The following is a 25,750-nucleotide window of genomic DNA, read 5'->3' as shown; positions in this document are numbered from 1 at the left end:
GGCCTGTAACTTACAAAACCGGTGACAGAGTATGGGTCTGGACGCCTATACGAAAACGGGGACCATCCGAGAAGCTGCTGAGGCGATATTTCGGACCCTATAAAGTGCTGCGTCGGCTAAGTGACGTCACATACGAGGTCGTTCCAGATCGCCCTTACTGCACAAGGCGCCGCCAACACCGTTCTGAACTTGTGCACGTAGTGCACATGAAGCCCTACGTCATCGAGTGACTGTACGAGCGACTTTCATTTTCACCAAGCGAATTTTATTGTCTAGCATCGGGGCGATGCTCTTTTAGAGAGAGAGCAAATGACGCGTACTCTATCTAGACGTTTCAACGACGATGACAATATGTACTTTAGCTGACTCCGAGTAGTAGGACAGGGTAATTCGAAGACGAAGGTATCGTCTTTGTGCTGGTGATTCTTAAGCTGTTCCGCCGTCTTGTTCAACGTGTTGTCTGTTCGCATTGACTCGTGACAATATGCTAAATTTTAAACTCTCAGGCTCTCTAAGTATAATTTTCCAGGCTGTGAAGCAACTACAGTTTAGACATTTTAATAAATAGGTGTGGTTCTGCAGTTCACTTCCATAGCCGAGGAACACAGTCACAAACGACTGTAATGATCTCACACTAACAAAGAGGACGTTGTTGCCGTTATCTGTTCGAGCCTGAACTATGCTCTTTCGGGCCGAAGTTATTCCTAATGAACCCTGTGATATACCGCAGTGCATGGTCTTGGCAGATGTTACCTTGTTCATCCCCGTTTGCGAATTTTCAGTTGGAGCTCCGAGTGCTCTTATATGGTTCCGGAATCTTTTTGAGGCGCCTTTAACTCATTTGCGAATGCTTTGCACCCAACGTTAGCTTGCTCATTTTATTTTCTCTTGCACGAGCTCACTCGCCACCCTTTTCTTGTCTCGGTATTTCTTCAATCTAAGGAGCACCTCTTCGCGTTTTCTCAACTTTTTGACTTCTCGAAGATTCTTAGACGCCTGCTTACGCTCTTTTATAGCTTACTTATTTCCTTGTTCCACCACTTACGTGGCTTCCTCTTTCCAATTCAACAATAACTCACTCCCAGCCTGCGACAGCATTCCACATTAGAGATTTCATCCAACCATGAAGATCACCCGTAAATTATCACAAGAGCAAACAAATGTAGTTTTTTTTTTTTTTTTTTTTTGCTGTCCTGGGAAATTGGGTGGTTTCTTTCGATTTTTTTCATCATGTCAAGAATTGCCGAATGATGTATATTCGCTTAATTGGACGTTTCATAGTTCATACGTTACGAGCATATGTCTTGCGTTTTGGGGTTGGTGGAGTTTACTCTTTGACATATTACAGAAATGAAAAGATTCGAAGCATTAGATGGGTATAAATTGTTCACTTCAGGCTACATATGCCAAGTCGAGAATAAGGATCGAACTCTGCTCAAGTGATATGCACCTGGGCGAAGCACTTATGTTTTGCACTATTTTGATAAATAGTGCAAATAGTGCAAATAGTTTTTCGCATTTCGAGACAGGATATGATTTAGCCTATGAAGGAACTTAGTTTTCGTGTGCTAATTGAAAATCAAGTGTAGCTCAAACACAAACTTTTAGTGTTTAAATTTCGGTTTTGTACTTTTGCTGTTGCCAATCAACATTTTCTTTGCGAACCATTAACATGTTTCAGAAAGCTTTCAGTAGTAAAAATTCTGCGAGGTGCCTCAGCGTAAATAATATGCCATCAGACAGTATTTGATCAGGTCTGTATTCTCGGTCGACTATGCGTCTCATTCGCATCATATTCAAGTGGAATATTCATCAGGTATTGGCATTGCTACACTGCCTCCAGCACGAAAAAAACATATGCTCTAAAAAATTATCCTCGACAATTTTGTCCCGTACGTGGGCCTGCTTGCATATACATGAAACTAAATTTTGGCTCAATATTGTAGCGTTGTTCACAGCTTTCCTTGTAGTGTTCTCGGGGCATCACTTGTTTGCGGTGTCAGACCATATTTTTACGATAGACCTATCAGTGTACTTATGACAACATCACATAACCAGAATATACATGTATTCTAGGCAGTTTGTGCATCAAATATGTAAACATTCTTGCCCGTCGTTACACTGAGGTATCTCGTAAAATTTCAAGCATAAGCGAAGCTGAAATGGAGCCAGGCTCCGCTAAGCTGTGCCACCCAGTAGTAAAGATTTATCGTAGCGCTGATGCAAACCGGTATACGGCACTACGTATCAAAGGGGCGGGGATACATGGTCCCATCTTGTGAGGCCGTGTTCAACTAAACCACGCAGCATTAAATCCGTGTTACGACGTTAAGAACCCAGTGGCACATTTGTACTCGTGAAGGGTGGCGGCGTTATTCACTAAAAAGAGACTGCCGTATTGTATCGGGTTGGGAACAGGTGTCATGATGCCTTAAGTGACTAATACATGTCTTATTTTTCTACATTTCTTTATCAGTACTACCACCTTTTAAATCTTCATTTATCTTGGATCACTGCTGCTTGCCTTGTCTACTTGCATGTGAAGGGATTTAGGCTTTACTCACTTATGTGCAATGACATAGCTGCCCTCACTACAAGAGGGCAAATGTCTACATTAAAAAAAAATTGGCCCCAGCACATCATCCTAAGGCACATTGTCTGGCTAAGAATCAACAAGTAAAGCGCTTTCTTAAGGTTACCGAAAACATTTAGATGAACATGGAGCAGAGAAGAACGAATACTGGTGATTGGAATGGTGCAAGTCCATCCACTACACGGAATCACTTACACTGCTCTAAACTGCTTCGCAGCCTCGCCCAGAAGGTACCAGCTGTTGATGGCATCCGGCGAGCTCTGAAAATGCAACAGTTATTACAACCAACCCAAACCGTATCAAAAGACGTTTCACACTGACAAGTATTGAATAGAACGTTGAATATCCTTGCAAAGTCTTCGCGTGAAATGGATCATATAAACCTTACATGCTGACCCCGTGTGTCCAGCTATGTTCTGCTCAGCGCACCTGTTATCGCCTGATAACACCTGAGCAGAGACCCACCTCGCAATGACAGAATGAAAAATCCTGAATTCTACAAAAATGTTCGCACGCTGCGACTGTTCGTTCTCACTAACTTTCGTAGGTACCAGCCAATCGTCATTATGGACGCATAACCATCTCACCAGCGAAATTCTCGCGATTTCAAATGGGTGACTGTTGTATATTTGGTTTTGGTTTGGTGATCACTGCCACTGGTGCTACTAGTTTCACCCTGTGTATATTATGAGGATGAGGCTAGGGCGAGATGCTTGAGGCTGGGCATGAAGGCAGTACGTCGACGCAGGTTGACGTCTTTATTAATGTTGGCTAGGCATACAGAACAATACAACGCTAACGCGCGCGAGCGCGACTCAACACAACAGTCCTACATGGCAGCGGGGCAGACTCTCACTCAGCTCTGCTCTCCAAGCTAAAGGCGGGAAAGCAGGGGAGAATGCCAGACAGGTGTTGCCATCTGTCGGGTGACTGGCGAAGTGGACGTGGGAGTCTCGGAGGTACCTCACATCCGGCCCCACTTTTATGATCAAAGTCCTCTTTGATTACAATTGTGAAGTAAGGCTGGGCAAAGGGGAGAAAAGGCTAGACATGGTCAACAGGCAATGTATAGCAATATTAGGCATGAATGGCGAGGCAGGAAAAGAGGCATATGACAGGCAAATAGTAACACACGAGGCAAGGCAATAAATGTGGCAAGTCAAAATTGCGACGACAAACTCTAAAGGCAAAGACACTCTAAAGAAATTGCAACAGGCACAAGCACAGCACTTTCAAAAGTCCACCTCATAGTCCTGAAGATGGGTGGGCGGTCTGCGTTGTCTGACTGGGCGCTGAGCGTTCAGCGGCAAAGCAGATGCAGTTTCTGAGCTACGGGACACACTGCTGGTTGATTGCTGCAGGCTGGGCGGTTCGCACTGCTGAGGGCACGAAGGCGAATCTTGTTCAGAGGACGAAGACAAAGTTGACGCTGTGTCTTCCAGGCACTTCACAGGCAGTGGCGGCACATAACGTTTCAGTTGTGAAACGTGCACTGTTCTTGGCTGAGCAGAGTGCCTGGTGGATGGACTTGAAACCTAGATGGCCCTAAATGTGGCAGGCTTAAGATGTTCTGCTAGGCGGTAGATGCCTCTGAAGCGAGGGGACAGTTTCTCAAGCCCTTGAAGCACTCGTTGTTGGCGGCGGACCCACACAAAATCACCAACACTGAATGTATGCGGCCGATGCATTCTGTCATAGATGAGCTTCCTGCGATGTTGAGCGTCTTCGCAGTTAGCCATGGCCTCAGTACGATGTGCTTGGACATCCAGAAGACGCTCTGTGAGCGAGGAGTTGCTCACTGGCCGGTACCGTTCCGCTGGTAGCCTTGGGATGTACCCGTAGAGTAGCTCAAATGGACTGAAGCCAGTGCTTGTATTGAGTGTGGTACTTACAGCGAATGCTGCTTCCTCTAACTTAGTTACCCATGATGGCCGATTTTCTGGGGAGGCCTTGCGGAGGACAGATAATAATGAGCCGTTGCTGCTCACACAACTAGAGAAGAAAAAGAAAAAGTACAGCACTAGCAATGCAAAAAGACAGGCAAGTCGACACGGACTTCGGCTGTACGGCACGGCATTGGGCACTAAGTCTATGCAATGTTCCACACCTTGGAAATGGCTGATGTCATCCTCACCACGAGCAAATGTGAGATGATCTGAAAGGGTCGTAGATAGAGCTACTTGCTGCATCTCTGATAAGTCCTTTGCCACAAAAGCGGGAGGACGATCAGGATGAATTGTTATGGCTACTGTACCTTCTGGTGCAACAGTGGCTTGTTCTGGCTGGCTTTTGCACAAAGGCTTCCAAAGGGTCTCCATTCCTGGGAGAGGTGCTTCCTGGAGACTGTCTGAACATGGCACTTCAGTACATTGAGCTAGGAAAGACTGCCGAGGAATTGCTGCGCATGAGGCACGTGGATACAGCTTCTGGTGCGCCTGTATGACTGTGCCAGAGGCCAGATGGTGGATTTCGGCTGGATTTGGAGGCTCGAACACAAGTCTTGTATTGCTGGCACGAAACCAATCTTCACCCAGTATTACTGGCAAGACATTATTGCTGATCACAGCGGCTTCCACTAGAGCTGTTATGGGGCCCACTGTAATCTTCAGGCAGACTGTGCCTTCGGGATGCACACTTGATCCACCAACAACGGTTAGGGGCTCGCGTGTCCAGGGCATCAGAGGAAGATTCTTGATTGTAGACTTGGTCACTATAGTTATCTTGGACCCTGTGTTTGGGAAGGCATCGTAGGAGCCCAAGAGTGCAATGTCAGCTGTAAAGAAGGAACACTCCAGATGGGAGCCATGGACGTCGTCCAAAGGGCTTGTGTGCAATGCAGGGGCTGCTGCATGAAGTGATGTTGAAGCTGTGGCTGGCTGCTGTGTGACAGTCTCTTGCTTTGTTGGGCACTTTGATGCTAGGTGGCCCTTTTCGTGACACTTGAAGCAAACAGCTTCACTCAATGACTGTCCTGGGCGAAACGCAGGGACACCATAACACTGTGACAGAGCCGAGTACCGCGCTTCCTGTTCAGCAGGCGGTAGATCTGCTATGCGACGGCTATGTGGAGGACTGGCAGGGTGAGACGGGGGCTCACGGCTTTTCTTGAAACTGCTGACTGTTGGAGGTGCCGTTGAAGGCATTAACGACACAGAAGAGACTTGTCTGGATGGCGTAGTCCCGTTATTTTGACTGCGAAGAGTCTGCTCAGGACGATCAGCCCGGTTGCTTGCGATCTGCATATGTTACATAACCCTGTCAAGCTGGGTGCATATATCAATCAAGTTGGATACTGACGATGGGCGTTGCGCTGCTATGCTTGTTGCGGTTCCTGCGCACTGAATGCCGTGCAGGAGATATTCCACCTTCTGAGGCTCCGTCAGTGGCGCTGGACATTTCTCGATTACTCGAAGCTTTGCATAAGCATAGTCGCGAAGTGACAGAGCTGGACTGTACATGGGACATAATTTGCTGCTGCCATTGCAGTAGAGTCAGCTCGTCGGCGAATGCGTCCAGGAAAGCTTTACGCCACGTATCCCAAGTCGGGAACTGCGCGCCAAGAGTCAGGTGCCAGTTTTTCGCAGTGCCTCTCAACTTGCTTGCGGCGATGAGGCGGGTTGTTTCTGGCGACCACGAAGTGAGCTGCTGCGTTCGTTGAATCTCCTCAATCCACAAACGCGCACTTTGCTTGTGGCAGTTCTCGAACAATGGCAGTGTAGACGATACGTCGGGCATGGTTGTCACTTGTAGCTGTGGCAAGGAAGGGGCCTGGTACCGCGGTGACATTGGCGAAAATGGCGTTCCAAATGGCGGCTGGGGGTACCGTGGAGCCGTTACAAAGCTGGGTGTTGTTACAAAAGGCTGCGGTTCCTGTGGCGGCGAAAAAACTTCATGCGCTGGCATGGCTGTGGCGTCGCAAACGAGCGGCGGCGTGGGGTAGGACCACGGTGGCGGTGGGACGTACGAGGCGGGCGCATACTCTTGCGACGTTGCACCTGGTATTGCTTGACAAACCGTCGGAGTCAGGGGCGAGGCATGGAACTGCACTCTGGTCGATGAAAATGGCGCTGAGGCCGGTCTCGGTGCTTTCGGAATCGCTGCACGAGCTTCCTCCAGGCACGCTGTCAAACGTTGAATCAGGTCGTCTCTTGACCCGGTAGCATCGATTCCGCGGCGAATGAGCTCAGTTTGCAGAAACTCAGTGCTGAAGCATGCGACGGTGGCAGCGTCGACTTCGGCCCAATTCAATCCCTGCATGGCGCTTACTTGGTGGGAGCAGGGAGGTAGACAATGGCGGCGACTAAGCGGGCTTGGCGGGAGCGGCGGCACGGCGTGAGCGAACGGCGAGGCGAGATTCTTTGTCGACTGCGCCAAATGTGAGGGCGAGGCTAGGGCGAGATGCTTGAGGCTGGGCATGAAGGCAGTAACGTCGACGCAGGTTGACGTCTTTATTAATGTTGGCTAGGCATACAGAACAATACAACGCTAACGCGCGCGAGCGCGACTCAACACAACAGTCCTACATGGCAGCGGGGCAGACTCTCACTCAGCTCTGCTCTCCAAGCTAAAGGCGGGAAATCAGGGGAGAATGCCAGACAGGTGTTGCCATCTGTCGGGCGACTGGCGAAGTGGACGTGGGAGTCTCGGAGGTACCTCACAATATAAGCATGTGCACGTTTGAATAAAAGGGATTTTGTTACCGTGTAGTTTGCTCGACCACTCTTGGTTGGCGACACACGTTGCCACTACAGCGACCAGCCAAAAGAAAAGCATTTGCCCCAGATACGGCTTTTTGGAAAACATTTACCTAGGGAATTGGGTTTCCTAGTTTCTTTACCTTGTGTTCTTGGCGCTAGATATCTACCAAGTAGACAAAGTGCTACTGTAAAAGAAGCTGCCCTTTCGTATTATATGCGCATCACTAACCCACTCGCGGCAGGCGGCGTCACGTTATGAAAGTGAAGCTTTGCAGGCCTATTATCCTAGGCTTGGCGTGTCTGCTGGCTCTTGGGTTTTGTTAGGTCGGTCGCTAATCCGATGCATATAATTGTAGATGTATACAAAAGGTCTACGAAAAGGCACCCGCGAAGTGGCTCGCATAAACCTTGTATGCTGACCACGTATGTGCGGCTAAATTCTGCGTAACAAAAAAAAAGCCGGCAGATCCCACGCCCGGTGGGAATCCATGTTATGCGAAGCAGTGTGCGGGGAGCCTACCAAGTTAACGAAACGACCATGAGAGCACCAAGACGTAGGCGGCTGTTTCATGACCTACATGACGCGCATGTCATGACATTCATGTCATGAGCCCTGAGGAGTTCCTTTAGCTACGGCTAAGAGATCTTAAGGCGAAGGCCTTAAGGCGCAACCGCATGCACGCGATTTTCGAGCGACAGCGACAAGCGACGGCGACGAGCGATAGGTTTTACCGTCGCGGAGGGCTATCCGTCGCTGTCGCTGGTCGTGTCGCCGGTTTCTGGCCAGCCAGAAAATATCGCTTGTCGCCCGGAAGTCAGCGCGACGACATCCGCTGGGGACAGCGATTGCACAACAACATGGCAGCAATCAGTCTTCCCGATTCGATCTGAATTCGCTCTTACAACTTGCTCTCCGCTGTGACAGCAAAAAATGTCACAGTTTCGCCCTAGGGGCGAAGCAATGAATGCGATAGCAACACAGCAATCTCATACGAAGTAAGGTGAGCGGCTTTGGTAGCAACAACACGCAGAACTGTTGTCGACGCCATCGGCGTTTTGCCCGCGTTAGCTCTAAATGCGTGCGGCGTTGGTGACTGTTGCTGGAGCCTCTCATATAAATAGGCACTTGGTGCCGCAGCTAAACGTCGCGTCCCTTCCTTCCCCCTCCCCCACGGCCTCTCGCGCGTCTGAAGAAGGCGCGTTTGCTCTACATATATGGTGATTGTAAAGGAGAAACGAGACGCCTAATTCTGCAGCCCTTAAGCGAGCACGGCGCAGAACGCGCGTTTGTTCTCCGCCGTGCGTTCACTCCCCGTGAAAGACGCGCCCCTCGCGCCCTTTCACTCGCACATACAGCGTTCGGCGCGCGGCGACGATTTCATCTCCAAATGACGTCATACGGAACCTCACGCCGACGGCGACGGCGACGCCGACGGCAGAAATCTGCTTTTGAGTGTCCATATAATTGCTATCGCAATAAAAATAAATAGTACAATCAGTCATCGCTTCACCTCATCGCTAGCTGAAGACTAAGTATCGGCGCTCTCTTGTCGTTATTATTGAGAATGTTGTTTTGTTTTGACGCTGTTAGGCCTGAGACGCCACCGAGAGCCGAGAAAGTGTTTTAAGTTTTACTCAACAGATGGCGCCACGGCACCTTACGCTGGCGGCATGGGACGGATTTTCACTGGGGATGATAGCATATTTTAGCTATAGGTTTAGATAAAACATTGACCTTTGATAAAATTGAGATTTCTTTACGCGCGCAAGATAAAATTTATTCACACAACAATGTAAATCCGTCGCTACTCTTTTTCGCGATGTCGCGTTCATGTGGTTGCTCCACGCCGCGACACGACCGCGCGACAGGGGGTGCCTGTCGCGTCGCTTGAATATCGCGTGCATACGGTTGGGCCTTTATTCATGCTCATGACTGACTCGACCATCAACCTTTAGCCTTTTCCTTCACTGGTTACCACGTCCGAACCCATTTCATTGGTTTTAAAGGCGGAGCTGTTTAAGCCAACCGTTAGTCCGTGCAGAGCGAACAGGAATTGTGGGCCGATTCTGGCGGCAGTATAGAAAGGGTCCAAGCGCAATGACACATACCCCTGTGAACTAGCGAAGGTGTTTAATCCTAGCCCAAATACGGGGCGAATACCTTGCGATAGTCATTCGATAGCCAATCAACAGGTAATCGATAATAAATCAATAATCAATTCCGGAAAATGCTGGGGATCACTTGGTAGTGCTAGGTGCCAATCAGCTCCGCTGTTTCTTTAGCCTTGCGCCAGCAGTGGTTTTTGAGCGTTAATCATTTTTGCTAGGTAATGCTCATAACTATGACTTCTACCATCATTCTTTAGTGTTTCCTTCACTTAATACCCACGTCAGAACCAATTTCAGCAGTTTTTGAGTGTTAATATTTTTCGCTGAATCGTTGTCATTTTCGCCGAGTCATGCTCATCACTATGCCTACAACCATCATCCTGTTGCATGACATTTATTTCATGACTTCTCATTTATGTATGTCACACACTTTTGTTATACTATGGCAATTTTGGTACCTACCAAGTTACCGAAACGACCATGAGAGCACAAAGACGTCGGCGGCTAGATAGATAGATTCTGTCAAAGTGGCACAGGATCGCCAAGAAATGCGTCGCATTTAAAATACCTTCCTGTATAAAGCCTCAAAAACATTGTTGGTTTTCGGGCATCTATTTAAATCACTCTAATCAATTAATGTAATGGTGAAAGATATTTAACGGATTTATTTTCTTTCATTTAGCCAATCAGTATGTGCCACTGAGTGTTTGCCCGTCCTTCCCACTGTAACACAAGAGGTTCAGAATCCCTAAATGTTGATTGATACGTATCGTACATTTTTGCACCTACCCCGATCACAATCAAATTGTTCGCATCGCCGTTAGTTGTTAAGCACTTCGCAACCCTTGTACAGCTTGGCTTAACATAGCTTCCAATTGGTACAATGTATCTGCATATTTTTTGTCGCTTAGCATGTATGCGTTGTTTACAAAATGTTTATTCACGGTAAAAATCTGAACTCTGAAATTGTGGAGCGAGGGCGTAGTGCACTGTAGCTGCATGCAGTCAGCCAGTATTGGCGTGTTAAAACGTCTACATCAGCGCGTTATTAACACTTGCCAAATCACAAAGGCATATCTCGGTTTTCAATTCAAAGTTTCTCACTCTGCCAAGAAAATGGACGAAAATGGGAACGAAGAAAAAATGGATAAAGCCAAACAACTGTTTTGACTCGACAAGCTTCCTGCGTATCGTACCGAAACCCATAGGTGCAAAAATCGTGCTGAAGCTATCCTAAAATACGCACGAATAAACGTACATCTCGCGGTGTAAATGACACGATACCTTTGAATTGGCGCTCGGACAGAAAAAGAGCGCCTGCACATCTCTCCCTTAATGATGCAGCCCGGCACATCACATATTTCAAACCGAATAATTTTCAGGTTGTGCAAATGGACAATGATAGTTACAAAGACAGGAAGGGCAAAAACTGAAGAAACTAGTCCGGCAATATGTATTTCTTAGACTATACACGATCATTCCGAACAGTCAAGTGAGTACGTGACGTCAGGTACGCTACCTGATGCGAGCAGTGAGTGTTATACTGATGTCTTAGGTAAATGCTTCCATTTAGTTGGCGTGAACACATCTCTATGCTTTCAAACTATTCTTTTTGTATTTTCATTTTCGTAAGTGCCCACGTATCTGTATTAGCATTCAATTCAGACAGGTGATCGGAGTTGGCCGTCCACATACTCCAACAAGTGGCTCTATTGTGCGATATTGTTGTATAAGTACCCGCGACTCCTCTTGACCAACAACGATCGGCGCTCTACGGCATTTGTAGCAGCGTTACAGTTGTATGTTACCTGTGCTGTCCATTAACACTGTGATTAGTGCGCTATATTTTTCTTCCATTAGCAGCTGATCATGGAGCGTTGTCTTGCCTGTTCGTTTGTGCCTCCATTGCAAGGAAGACTTTTAGCACAGCGAACGCTATCGGAAAACAAAAACAAAACTGCAACTCGGAATTAGGTTAGCGTCTGGTCATTCCTTAGACGTGTACTGTTGAAAACAACGTAAATTCCCTATTAGCTTTTAGTACGACATAGACGTGCACTCTCAAGTCAGGTTCCTCCACCATGCGCAAGAGAACGGATGCTGGTCCCACCCTCTCCAGGTCCTTCGCGATGAGCGACCACCACTTGGAGTCCAGCTCGATTCCGTAGCACGCCATCATGGAAGGGTTCACGTACACGGGCCTCGTGTCCCCGATCGAAATCGTCAGATCAGCTGCAGGCATGGTAGGCAGAATGTTTATTAATGGTCTCACGTTGCATTTGTCGGTAAATGCGCTTTTCTCTCGCTAGCGCCAGACGACGAAGTAGACCAGTGCAAGTATCTGGAGAAACTTAATCGCATATTCGGTAGCTTTAATATACGTCCGTGATGTAGCGCATTCAGTTTAAATAATTATAAAACACATGGTGTCAGTTATGTATCAGCATTTTGATTCAAACAATGTCACAGCAGATGAACTTGCATAGCCAAGGACTCGCTTGTGCGAGTGTATTTAGCAATACATTGAACATTTCTTACTTAAGTGAGACCGAACCGCCACCGAAAACGCCTTGTGCGATGGGCCAAATTAACACAAAGACCGGATGACATTTTGACGCCTGCACTTTTCCGGTAGTTATGCGAAATGCGTTAGGCTGGCCTCTCCTGTGCCGCCTTTCCGCGAAACCAAATGTAACAATGTGAGTGAGTACAGTTGAGCATTTGACGCATATGAGGTACGCGTGTGAGGGAATAACAGTGGCCCTACAGCAGGGTGTCGAGAAACATTGTGGCCAGAGCTCCACCGCAACCGCAATTATTCATGTCCACGTAGCACGACCATGCACATTTTCGTCCATGCTGTTTACAGCATTGCGTATTTATCGAAAGGCATTCGCGCCGCCTCCGTGCGCTCATCCTACACGACTCGATAACTCCAAGCTGATATCATGGCTGGAACGCGCATAATGGTGCGCCAGCTTTGATCGACACCGATAAGATTTTAGGCTGAGCTATATGAAGCTGAACTACTTGGCACTTTCCAGGAATTCAGCGGACGGTTCCATTTTGGCAAATAACACCGAAAGAATAACAGTTTGCGTCGTCTTCTTTTATTCTGTTTTACAAAGGACAATTGCGTTCCAGTTTCTAGTGGTCCGCCCCCCGGATGGATGTTCTTACCTTTACTCTTGTTCAACCAAGCAACTGAGATGGCAGAGGGCGCCCGCAGAGCGATGTCACACTTGTCGGTAGCCTGGGCGAAGGGCGTTGCAGGATCGCGTCTGCACAACGCAACATCCAGTTGTAAGCATAGGCGGCCAAGAGTTTGCGTATACCGTAATGAGCACCATGCGCTATACTGGAGCCCCCCGCTCCCTATCCGCGTGCTATGCGATAGTAGATGAACATCCAGCCGCGAATGCTAGTAGTCATCGTGCTTGTGACTTAAAGTCTTCTCCTGACGCCATTCATTACGGTGCTCTAATTTACACTCTAAATTCCCAAGAAGTCGTTTTCGCAGCACTGCTCTGCTGCCCGATGTCTCTTCCAGTAATGCGCGTCTAAGGCTGAGGCCCGCCTGAGAATATTTAGCAACCTGCGCTCGCACCAGCCAACGGTTCGGAGGAACTTCTGGTCTCCTGTCGTAGAAGTCGAGGAAACCACGTTTTCTAGCGCGCGCCGCAGTCTACGGAACGCGTCTTATCGCATTTACGCAAAAAAAAGGCACGCTTCACGCCCCACTCACATCCAAGTATACTTTATCGAGTACATTACTCTTAAATAACAGAAAACTGCCTGCTAAACGTGGCACACTTTTTTCGTGGGCAGCACAAGCTGACTTCTAGGGTCTTTGCTCGTAAACGGCGAGAAAGCAAATATTGAGCGTACCATCACCGTGTAACCAAATGCGCATAGTCGTGGTACTATGAATCCGGTTAAGTATTTTAACATTGAAGTTTATTTCTACCACGCCAATAAGAGGGCACATATTGGCATATAGTTCGACATTTCTCGTTCCTGCGAAATTCGCCAATATCGCTTAAGTACGGCGATCAAGCACAACCTGTTGGAGATATATAATGCCATTGGTAGTAATTAGAAAGTCGCTACCTCTGGAATTAACATGCTATTATATCGCATCAATGCCTTCAGGCTTCCATAATTGTAGCACAATCAAAATTACCTGCAAATGTGGTCATGAATCAATTTTGATTTGTCTTAAAGTTTCACTTTTCTGGGTCTTCGAGGCAAAAAATAGTGTCACAAAGTCCATTATGAACGGCACAATGATATACAAAGTGCAGAGGTACGACTATGTGGCGTGCCACGATCCGCATCCCGGGATCACAAAGATATTTGTGCCCATTAGTGGCTCCCGAGAACGGCTGCCACAAGACCGTCCTATTAAAACGTGAACATCAGCATTTACTGCCACAAGCAACAGCTACAATAAGAGTTGACCTTGAATAATTCGAACCACTTTAGCATTTCTCGAATGATAACGTTTTGCTTTCTACGTTATTGAATTGGGAAACTGGTCTTGGTCCCGATATAATGCTTCCTTCCTCTCGAGCACAATAGTGCGAAGCTTTTTATCATAAATCTGCACTATTTATTTATTTATTTGTTCAATAAAAATACTTTCAGGGCCCAAAGGCACTACAGAAAGGAGTGGGGGAAAATGGTCATCAGCTATGCTTGTGATTGTGGAGGGAAGAAGGTGGTGCCATGCGACATTTTTTCTAAGAACAAAAGAGTCATTACACAATTTCGTGCCACAAGACGGTCGACCAACCTTGAAGCGACGATCGGTCCTTGAAGAGATATAATGAGGTGGATGAAACAGGATGTCCTTCAAATCGTTGTTATAATAATAGATTTTGTGAAAAGGATTAAGGCGAGATGACTTTCGACGCAATGAAAGGTCAGGCCAATTTAGCGCTTTCTTCATAGACGTTACAATAGAATGACGCGAATAATTCGATAATATGAAACGTGCTGCGCGATTCTGAATGGCTTCAAGAGTTTGAATGAGGGTGGTCTGAGTAGGATTCCATATGGCGCATGCGTACTCTAACTTGTAACGTACCAAAGTTTTGTAAACTTCAGCGACGATGGGGCATCAAAATAATTTTGACGCAGATAGTCAAGCATGCGATTCGCGTTGCTATAGTTACATATTCGACATGCGTATTCCGCGGAAGATTAGAAGAAATGTGAACACCAAAGTATTTATAACTGTCAATTGATGGTAATGGAATACTATTCAGGTAGTAAGTACGCCGACAATGAGTAGTAGCATGGCAAGAAACTCGCATGCGTTTACATTTAGTTGTATTACGTGTCATGAGCCATTGATTGCAACATTCGAATACCCTATCTAGATCGTGTTGCAGATTTATCTAATCAGCATGGTTAGTAATTTTCTGGTAAACTACAAAGTCATCTGGAAACAGTCGGTCAGTTGAGGAGGAAAGGCAAGTAGGAAGATCATTCATATAAATCACGAAAAGCAGAAGGCCCAAAACAGACACTTGCGGGACACGAGATGTTACGGCATAATTAGGTGTACAAAAACTCATTAGCTGACACATACTGGCTACGGTTTGAGAGAAATCCTTTAATCGATGCAAGTACACTGGGCTCTATGTTAAGTTCATTAAGCTTAAAGATAAGTAGGTCGTGTGAGACGGAATCAAATGCTTTGGTAAAATCTAAATATATACAACCAGTATCAAATTATTCATTATCAGCCTTAATGAATAAGTCGTTGGTAAAACATAGTCACTGCGTTTCGCACGAAACTGCTTTACGGAATCCATCCTGATAAATACTGAAGAAGGAATTGGACTCAAGGAATTCAATGAGGTGTGAGTATTATGTGCTGTAAGATTTTTACTGGAATGGATGTTAATGATATGGAACGGTAATTATTGGGGGAATTTACATCACCAGATTTATGCACAGGGACCACCTTCCTATCTTCCAGTCAGAGGGCAGTGTAGACATCTGTAATGACTGTTCAAAAAGCTTTGACAAACAATATCAATGACGAATAAACTTGTGTACACTTCATTCTTGATGAGATACAACCTGAGCCGGCCGATGAAGACTTAATTTGACAATAAGCCTTTCGACACCAACTGCATCAATAGCGATGGGATCCATTGGTAATAAGTTGGTTTTTGGTATATGCGGAAAGACTGTGTGGGTGCAGTAAAATGAGCAACAAAAATGTTTTTCAGAACATTAAAGCATCCGCTTTGAACTACTGGAACATGAGATTGTATTATCCAATGTGTGTCTTTGAGAACCGTTAATAATGCTCAAAAATTTACGGGGGTTAGAACGCAGTAGCAAAGGCAGTTTTATCAAAGAATTCCTTCTTTGAAAGTGCAGTACAGAATTATCGGTGAAATTTTTGATAGCAGACCAATGGTCTGTTCTGGCTCTTAGCTTTGCGCGTCGAAATATCCGCTTCGTTTTGTTGCGCATGCGCTTTAACATGTTATGAAACCACGGAGACCGAGGACTCGAAACTGCTTTTAGGTACACAGTCATCAATTAAGAGACAATAGTTGTTTTTCTAAAGCAACCAGTTGGCCCCAACCAATCGCTGCTCAAAACCAGCAAAAAACGATCATCATAGGCCTGCAATTCCCTATTCATTCCAGTAATATATGCTTTACTGTAGTCTTGGATGACCCTGTTTTGTTTTTTGTTTTCTTGTTGGAAACCCGCGCCCGTACAGTGAAGTGAATTGTAGCGTGGTCGCTAATTCCCGGTGAATGAATTAAGCAGCAAGCTAGGTCTGGAGTAGTAAGTATTAGGTCTAGAATGTTAGCGGAAGTGGGAGCTATGTGAGTGGGAAAGTGAACGAGCTGAGTTAAGTTGAAGTCCTGACAAAAAGTTATTAGTTATGTGCTTGCAGTTGAGTTGTGTTTTAAGGAAACAGACGCTCTTTCCTACCTGATGTCTGAAAAATTGGAGTCGCCAAGAATGAAGAGGGGCGATTTACTACTCGTAGTTTGGGAAACATTTTGCGCATAAAGTACCAGACATTACAGGATTCACACTGAATTATCGCAAGTGATGTGTTCCTCAGATGACTGTGTACATACACGCGTTATGTGCTAGTTCAACGAACTGCACAAAGAAACGCATTTTGAGCTGTATTGCTGCATTACGCTTCGGCAGTACCAGAAAAGTCACATTTTAGGAGTCTTCATGAGCCAGAAACACGCAAGAGCGAACGACAGGGGTCGACACCATTTTCAAGTTCTGCACCAGCTTGCCGCAACAACGGCGCTAATACGGGAATGCAATTTGAAACGAATAAAATCAACAATGTCACAGTGACGTCAAAACGCTTGGGTTTCAATTCAAAGTTTTAAAAAAATGCACGCCTGCCCTCCGCTTTGCTTCGCCCCGGGCACCAACAGCCATAACCGTTGGACAAATAGAATTTATTCCTATCCTATCCCTTCGCTTTCGCTTCGCGTAGGGAACTGCCTTATCGCCGAGATAAGGCAAATAATGATTTCAAAATAGTTATCAAAGTTAACGTATTGATTGTCTCTCATGTCCCTTCAATCTCTGCTTTGGTCCTAGCTAATCTAAAGGGCTTTAAGCTAATCCGAAGATGACAGTAAGAAAACAAGAGAACATAGTAGAATGGCAGATTCACTGATAGGCCATGCGTTTCAGGCCTACAGCGAGTTATGCGCCAGTGTTGATCCGACACTCTTAGAACGCCAGAATTACAGCTGAAGCAAACTTTGAGGGTTGTGGAACAATGTACGTTGACACTAGAGACAATGGCCGACGCGTCGGACGCACATACCTCAATGAATCAGCAGCAAACAAGAAAGAAAAAAAAACGATGTGAGCGTCCGTTCTTGCAGACTGGCGACGCATCTCTTACCCATTTTTCCAGGTGATCATCTTGGTGTTGCCAAAAGTCCTGCCGAGCTTGTTTATCTTGTACGATTCCTGGCGCCATGCGACGAGACGTTCCTTGGGAAGATCCTGCGGGTACGCAAGCATCAATCTTTGATGCAGATCACGCACACTGACACAAATATCTTAGGAAGTGGGTGGAAGGACAGCCGCCCCAGTAGCTGAATTCGGAGAGCATCGATCGCACGGGCAGTGCGGAAGTTCCACCGGCGGGAAGTATGCTGTGGGGGTCCTCTTATCAAAATGAGTAACAAACACGTTGTTCAGGACATCACAGCATTCGCTTTGAACTAGTGGAACATTAGATTCCTCGTTTCCATATTTCAACATTTTTGTTGAAGCAGGAGCTAATTATCTGATAAGTCTTCCTTGTTAACACACCTATGAATTTATTGAAAAAAGTGCTATTATTGAAAAAAAGGGCTTCGTTACGTGGGAGATACTGTCAGCCTAACAGGTTAAGATCGAATCGTTGAAAAGAACAAATGTGCCGTCAACTTTTCGGGGCAACTGAATCCGATAGCTACGACCAACGATGCGAAGACTGCATAAAAAATCAACCTCTTCGAATGTCAGAATTATTACACGCATTTCTACTACGGCCTCTCCCATGACATGTGTAGTTGGAGATCGCTGTCTTGTACAATACATTTTGATAGCCTTAAACGTGACATCGCTGTTCTGTAGAATACAAATTTTTACAGCCTTAAAATTGATTTACACCCTTCAAGGTGTAAACACCTTTATTGTTACGCCTTCCTTGGTGTAAGTGTTGACTTTTCGTCGTTCTGACTAATAATAATATCGAGCACCGCATTTTGCTTTCTTCTGGTTCATGTAACCACGCTGTCTTATGGCGTTTCATTATCCGGGGCGAGGGGTTTCTGTAAGTGTCTACCTAGTGGACGTGTTCATTTCGTCTGCTGAAGTTCCGCTTGGCTAGGCTGGGGTACGGCGTCAGGAGGAGGCAGACATTGCATGAGTATCTGCGCGCACTCCTAATTATTGCGAACTGTTGAACTAATATAAGACGTTACTTTGTTGACATTGGTTAATTTGCAAAGATACAAAACCATGTGACCACAGCCATAAGGCCGAAGTTTACGCAAATGCGTGCACTGCTCGCCTCCGTGCAGGTGAACCGTCTTGCTTGCCGCTCCCGCATAAAATACAGCGCTACTGTTCTTCTTGGAAACTACGCCAAAGAGACACAAGAGAACTCCCGTACCGGTTAGTTGCACTTACAGGTTCGAAGGCTCTCAGTTCTTCGTCAGTGCTTGTGCTGCCAAGCACGCGCTGGCCCACGTAGTTCTGCGAGTATAACGAGATTCGCTTTTTGTTAGTTCGACGCCACGAGAGAACAAATGGACGCTGATAGCATACTTTTAGGGCGTTCTGGGTCGCCGCGTCCCCCAATATGAAATGGGCCATCCGGAACACCAGCAAGTCCTGCGGAGAAGAGAGCTCCATTGCTTAAAATTCGTGGTCATTGGCATTGACAGCATCACATTGGGACAAGGAGCACGAAACCAGCGACCGAAAGCAGTTATTTCTTTTCTCGCTAGATAATGAGACAGATTAAAAGATTCTGCTCTCGCAACTATATAACTCACGCGGGTGGTGGTCATGGTCGTGGTGGTGATGGTCGAGGTGGTTGTGGTCGCGGTTGTGGTCGCGGTTGTTGTGGTCGTGGTTGTGGTTGTTGTGGTCACGGTTGTTGTGGTCGCGGTTGCTGTGGTCGTGGTTGTTGTTGCGGTCGTGGTTGTGGTGGTAGAGGTTCTTGTCGAAGTTTCTTTACAAATGCCTCCGAAATTTTGACAATGAGAAGCTAAGCAAACAGTTAAAGTTTATGCGTAAATAATTTGGGAAGCGAGCAATGTGTAACATATGTAGAAGTTGGAGAGCTTTAGTTTCTCTCTAAAATAACTGGATACAAGCATGCGAGGAATAAGGATTATAAACAGGGATAAGGTGCCTCAGAAAGGCTGGCCAACGTTTCGATAGGTGGACCTATCTTCGTCAAAGGCGGCCTCGTCATCCTCGGCGGGTCAGTTTTAAAGGGTTAGTCGAGTAACGTCACGTTGATGTCCGCTGTGGCTGTCTGTAAAGGGAGAGACTCTTATTGTGATTCGAACATCGGCACAATGCACCGTTGGAGTTTCGATTGACGGGATTCGCCACCATATCCAGTTCGCAGGGCTGACTTCCTGTGCTCACGTGCTTATACTAGGGTTTGACTTTCTCTCTTAGGCGTCTGCTTTCATTTCGTGCCGTCAACGCCTCGTTAACTTGACCGAGACCGCCAATTCCGACGACGTGCCCGAACCGCGCCTTCGCTTACGAACTGCTGACGATTGTATGGTGCCTCCTGGCCGCGAATAACTTCTTGTAGTTAACTTTGACATCGCCGATGGTGACGTTTTAGTTGTACCATCAGCTCGGTGCCGATCCAAAGGGATTGCTCTGGCACCTAGCCTTGTTCGCTTCACCAACGGCACGGCCACTTTGGCTGTACTCAACACAACCACTGAGCCAGTACTTCTTCCTAAAGGCGCTGTTGTAATTTGAGTCTTGGACACTCAGCCTGCCTCTGTGCTTACCTCGACTACTGCTGTGTCACAAGCACCTACAGCTATAGAGACAGTCCCTTCCTCTGTTCTCGCTAGTGCAATCAGCACTTATCTAACGCCACAGCAGACGGAAGAGTTACTGACGTTGTTATCCAAGCATAAAGAGTCCGACGTGCACTCTCCTCTTCTGGGACAGACTTCTGCAACGGCTCATCGCATACACACAGATGGAACTTCCATCTTGCGCCGGCGGTCATATCGCGTTTCTGCCGCCGAAAGCCAGATCATCGATACCCACGTTGCCGACATGCTGAAACGAAGCATCATCCGCCCTTCCTCAATCCCTTGGTCGTCACCTGTCGTTATTGTACGTAAGAAAGACGGCTCAGTGCGATTTGCGTAGACTGCCGTGCTTTTAACAAAATTACCCGCAAAGATGTATATCTACTGCCTCGAATGTCTGTAAAGGGAGAGACTCTCCCTTTACAGACAGCCACAGCGGACATCGACGTGACGTCACTCGACTAAGCCTTTAAAACTAACCCGCCGAGGATGACGAGGCCGCCTTTGACGAAGATAGGTCCTCCTATCGAAACGTTGGCCAGCCTTTCTGAGGCACCTTATCCCTGTTTATAATCCTTATTCCTCGTGTGCTACTCCATTAGTCAGCCATCTTTTTTGATTTTGGATACAAGCATGGGCAATGGAGTTGGTCGCGCCCTCTTTTGGCATAGAGATTCACCGGAGGAGATGGAGTTTAACTACTAGTAGTAGTACTAGTTTAACTAGTAGTATATTCTACTTGAGCGTCGCCAACGGCATAAATATTATCCTACAATCATTGTTCTTCAGTGACAATGGCCAGATAACTCAAACGCTTCTGAAGCTTCTACAACCTTGTTAGGCAAAGGGTCACAAGCTCTCGCCACCAGCGTTGTTGCAGCCGCCGTCATATCGAGTAATAATTTGGAGCCAGAATAAAACTGTAAGTGAACCTGACGTCAAACTGTAATTGCTCAGAAGCCAGTTCGTGAAGCCCACCTTTTCACTCTTTTCTCTCCTATATACCTACCCCACGTTAGGCCCAGCACGTGGTCCTGCAATCGACGGGCTATCTTGTTCACGGTAGGTTTTCATTGAGCAGTAGCCGCACGCTGCTGCCGAACGCACTGCCTTTTCGCTAGAGCATGCGCTTAGCGCGCGGGTGAAAGACTACAGCTTGCTCTGCGATGATGCTCTAGGCAGACTTCAGGCTTCAGCTTTCCCAGTTAATCATGGAACACGAGACATAGTGTTTCTTGTTAATTCCAGCAGCTATTCCTTTATTCATAATGAGCGCAATTCTGACTGTTCTGGTGGATTACAAAGAGAAACCGACGCAGGTTGAACAAGTCACAATGTACAGATAGCTGATTCTAAAGATTCACTAACGAACTTTATTCATTAGACAGTTTTAGTTTAGCGTGGTTACCGGAATAGCGGGATCGAAATAGCGCATGCGCAGAACGCTAAACGACCCATACCGTTTACCGTGCGCACGCTATTTCTCAGAGTTAACGTTACCGTGCTAGCGTGTTTATGTAGTGTACGTAAAACAAGGCGGCGGTTCCGGTCGCCCGCTTCGAACTGAATTTGGCGTTGTTTTTGTGGAATTCACTTCGGTCGTAGCAGATGACTGCGTAAACGGCTTTTGCTTAGTCTCATGCCGCTTCGACGAGAGAGTGTTATGGCTAATCTTGAGGAATTTTCAAGATCGCTTCTGGTTTCGAACGCGCCTAAGCCTAACGAGAGAAATTTTCTCCGAGATGCGAGCGCCACCTGTCGGTAAAGTTGGGAGATAGGCGCGACGACGGCATATGGCCTCTAAGATGGGAACATTTCGGAGGCTATGCCCGACAGCTTGTACTGCTTGTCTGTTTTGCTGCAGATCGGCGGACATGGCAAGTAAAAATACAACGCGCTCCTGGCTTTCATTGCGCTGCCTCTCGCACTTTCCGGACGCACACACACATAGACTTAGGTGCCCTATGTATGCGAAATTTAAAGCGTAATGGAATAGCGTCCAGCGCGTAAACTACGCTATCACGCTATACTAAAACTCTTTCTGCAAAGTTTGTTTGCGCAACGGTAACGCTATTTCCTTTAACCCGGCTATTACGCTAACGTTAAACTAAAACTGTCTATTATTCGCTTGATCACACCTGTTTAAATTGCGATGCAGTAGTGGAGTCATGCCTGACTAGCACCCGTGCGAAGGCATTGGTGTCAAGCGTGCGTCAGGAAATGTTTTATTTGCCCAAAGCCGCTATTGAATTGTTTGGCAGTTTTTTAATTGTGAGGGATAGCGCTGTTTTTGTCTTTCTAGAGGAATTTATGGTAGAAACGAAAATTGCCTGAATCAGAAATACGAATGTTATTTAACTAATTAAATATTCACTAACTACCTTTTTAAATAATTACTTTGGCGCACAAGTTATATTTGCCGAACGTAAGGCAAGCAGAAGAATCCTGTTTTCGTTACAGTAATTGTAATCCTGGGACAACTTTCGAGATATCCGGTCTTAAAGTGTGCAGAAAAATACACTGGCGTTCCTGCTAGAATGTTCTTTTAAAAAAAGTGTTCAGATTTATGCTAAGCAATCATACATTAACTACACTCCTTGCCTTCAATTCCGCGATTGGAACATCTCAAAATTGCATAAAGATGTACTCGACGCATATTTACCTACCTGGAGATTACGCTTTGTCGCGTTACTAACGTACGCCTTTTAGGTAGTCCGAATTGAGTGGATAGAATTTAGCGATATCATTAACGCGATTTTTTTGTAAATTTGTTCCAACCGAAGAAAAAAAACGACAGTATATCTGCTCTCGGAATTTCTGTTCAGCGGATACGAGTTCATATTTTGCCAGTTGCATTTCTTAGCTTGCTATACGGGCCCAAAAAGGAACAGTTACTGTCAGTTACTTGAATTAGACACCTGATTATTCTCATTTACCAGCACAGCCAATGCCAGTCAGTTCCAGCAACCAACCTGAAAAGGTGGAGCGGCAAACTGAAGATGAAACAGAATATCTTGATGTCATCTGTGGAACAGATGATTTTAAGATACTTCGATTTCGCCTAAATTAGATGGTGTAAAATAGAAATGGAATTTTGTCTTTTCCTGTTTTCTTTCTTTCTCATTGCTGCTGAAATTGGCTTTTTTTTACGATTGGTTGCTTTCAACACCACAGTCCGAAACGTAAGCGTATAAACGTGTCCCGGTAAAGCAGTGACCGCAATTGTGCCTATCCGCTCGCATTAATAATCCTGAGATAACGTCAGCATTATTTCGCTTGTTCATTGCCTCTGCAGATACGCTTTGTCGTTTCGGAAGTGATCAATACGTATATCACCGAAACCAATCGTTAACCCACAGTGATTTAACTCCGTTTCATGGTGAGCAGGCCACAGTGCCTCGCAGTGAAAACAACTGCGGCGTTTTCAACAAAATTACTTAATTTAGCACCACTAAAATAAAGGCACGTAAGATTGTATGAAATAGCCAATGATCTTTAAGCTTTCGCGTTTCTAGTATGCGACATAACAAGTTTTGGTCGCGTCTGCTGTGACCGCTCTTCGCAATACAATGCAATAATTATGCAATAAAATACAGTTATGCAACCTACAACATTGCCCGATTTGGGTGCTGTAGGTGTTTGTAGAAAATAAATAATGTTGAAAATAAAACGTGTCACTCTGCTCGTTGCGCGGCAAATAGGTGCGTATCTGAGGCGCCTTCTATGTAATACGTAGCATTCGTTACATCGAATGGCATGACGTGCAGGTAATCTTCCATGGGTGACTCAATTGCTTGGCCACGACGGCGTGCCATAAAAGAGGTCCCTCTCGCCTACGCATAACGCTGCCTGCTATGCATGAAACCGAGCATAGCTTAACCCGCTCGTCACACAATGCGTTGCATTGAATAATGCGGTGTGTCGCGCTACGGAAGAGTAGTCAAACCGGCGGGCAAGCGAATATTATAACTTGAAGGGCTGCATTTGTAGAGCACTACAGCTGAGAAATGAACAGCTAACGTGTATTTCTAACACTGTCAGTTGTCTGTAGACACGCAATTGCAGGGCGAACGTAGGGAACCGACAGCTCATAGTCTGACTAAAGGGATACTAGAGATAACCATAAAAATAGCGGGAATGAAACTATCGTACCTGGCCCATGATTATTTCTGAAGTATTTGCACTTCTTCGACAAGAACATAATTTATTAGGGGAAAAAATAACTCAAGCGCTTCTTTCTTGAATTTTGCGCTCAGATCAAAGTACCAACCGTGTAAATGTGGCATTATTTTTACAATAAAGAAAGGTCTGCCTTGAAAAAGGTCGGTCCACCGACCGAAACAGTTGGGTAAATACACATACGATAACCACGCAGTTGTGCTTCTGATTTTTCTATATATATATATATATATATATATATATATATATATCTTGCGAGACAGCTGTTCAATCTCGACGGTTTATTATGCCGGCCACGCGCTGAAGCGAATGACGCTGGCCATGATGATGAGTATATACAGATGAAGAAGATGAAGGGCTAATATAATGCTCACAATATATATATATATATATATATATATATATATATATATATATACATGCAGGTATATAGATTACCTGCACGTCATGCCATTCGATGTAACGAATGCTACGTATTACATAGAAGGCGCCTCAGATACGCACCTATTGGCCGCGAAACGAGCAGAGTGACACGCTTTTTCTTTCAACATTATTTTCTACAAACACTTACACAACCCAAATAGGACAATGTTGTAGGTTGCATAACTGTATTTTATTGCCTAATTATTGTATTGTATTGCGAAGAGCGGTCACAGCAGGACGCACCGCTCGCAGACTTTTCTGCTCTACTGTTTATTAACCCACAAGCCTACTTCTGAAAGCTCGTGACAATACACACGCACACGCACACACACACATGTGTGTGTGTGTGTGTGTGTGTGTGTGTGTGTGTGTGTGTGTGTGTGTGTGTGTGTGTGTGTGTGTGTGTGTGTGTGTGTGTGTGTGTGTGTGTGTGTGTGTGTGTGTGTGTGTGTGTGTGTGTGTGTGTGTGTGTGTGTGTGTGTGTGTGTGTGTGTGTGTGTGTGTGTGTGTATTGTCAGGAGCCTTCAGAAGTAGGCTTGTGGGTTTAATAAACCGTAGAGCAGAAAACGCGTCCATCGGGGCTGGCTCTCGAGCCGAGATGACCAGCGCGGTCTTCTTCGCTATTTTGGGTTCGACCAACTCTTGCCCTCGACCCACTACCGACAGGTGGCCATCATTTGTACATAGCCATCATCACCTTCCCTGTTCTTCTACTTCTTCGCGCATGAGCTGGGGCGTTTGCTTTTTGGAATAAAAAGAGCTTGACAGCTCGGTCGGTCTCGGTCTTATAAAGTGGTGGAGGTACGTCAAGACCCCGACGTCCTCTCGCGTTCCCGTCCTCCCTGGAGCTACGTTCCGGTCGCCGCCTGTGCCTGGTTACCCCTACTATGATGGGCACTTCCAACCCCGGCTCTTCCGGCGCCTCTAACCCTACCGCACAAACGACTCCGCCTGCGGTTCCCTCTTGGACTGTGACGTGCCCTCAACGCGATCCCCCTGTCTTTGCGGGACGCCGCGGTGATGACGTCGACGATTGGATCGACAACTACGACCGCGTGAGTTCTTGCAATAAGTGGAACGATACCCAGAAATTGAGGCACGTCGCATTCTACTTGACCGGTGTTGCACAGACGTGGTAATTAAATCATGAATCCGAC

At 46.2% G+C, this 25,750-nt stretch overlaps 1 protein-coding gene across 1 annotated transcript in view; it reads right to left on the bottom strand.

Moving 5' to 3' along the window:
* LOC125943694 (kinesin-related protein 10-like) overlaps positions 1-24,619 on the bottom strand; it is a 34,513-nt gene extending 9,894 nt beyond the window's left edge. Inside the window, exons 1-6 of the mRNA XM_049663158.1 lie at positions 24,609-24,619; positions 18,972-19,150; positions 17,324-17,483; positions 12,580-12,680; positions 11,510-11,631; positions 2,789-2,853 (exon numbers count right to left, since the gene is read on the bottom strand). Of these exons, the coding sequence (XP_049519115.1) occupies positions 2,789-2,853; positions 11,510-11,631; positions 12,580-12,680; positions 17,324-17,483; positions 18,972-19,150; positions 24,609-24,619 (638 nt within the window). The remainder of the gene's footprint in view (positions 1-2,788; positions 2,854-11,509; positions 11,632-12,579; positions 12,681-17,323; positions 17,484-18,971; positions 19,151-24,608) is intronic.
* Positions 24,620-25,750: the final 1,131 nt, after the last annotated feature.

Source organism: Dermacentor silvarum, chromosome 2, assembly GCF_013339745.2.
Source record: "Dermacentor silvarum isolate Dsil-2018 chromosome 2, BIME_Dsil_1.4, whole genome shotgun sequence".
In the NCBI taxonomy this organism is placed as follows: domain Eukaryota; kingdom Metazoa; phylum Arthropoda; class Arachnida; order Ixodida; family Ixodidae; genus Dermacentor; species Dermacentor silvarum.
The sequence above is the reverse complement of the archived record's forward strand: the minus strand, read 5'-3'. Positions and strand labels throughout refer to the sequence as shown.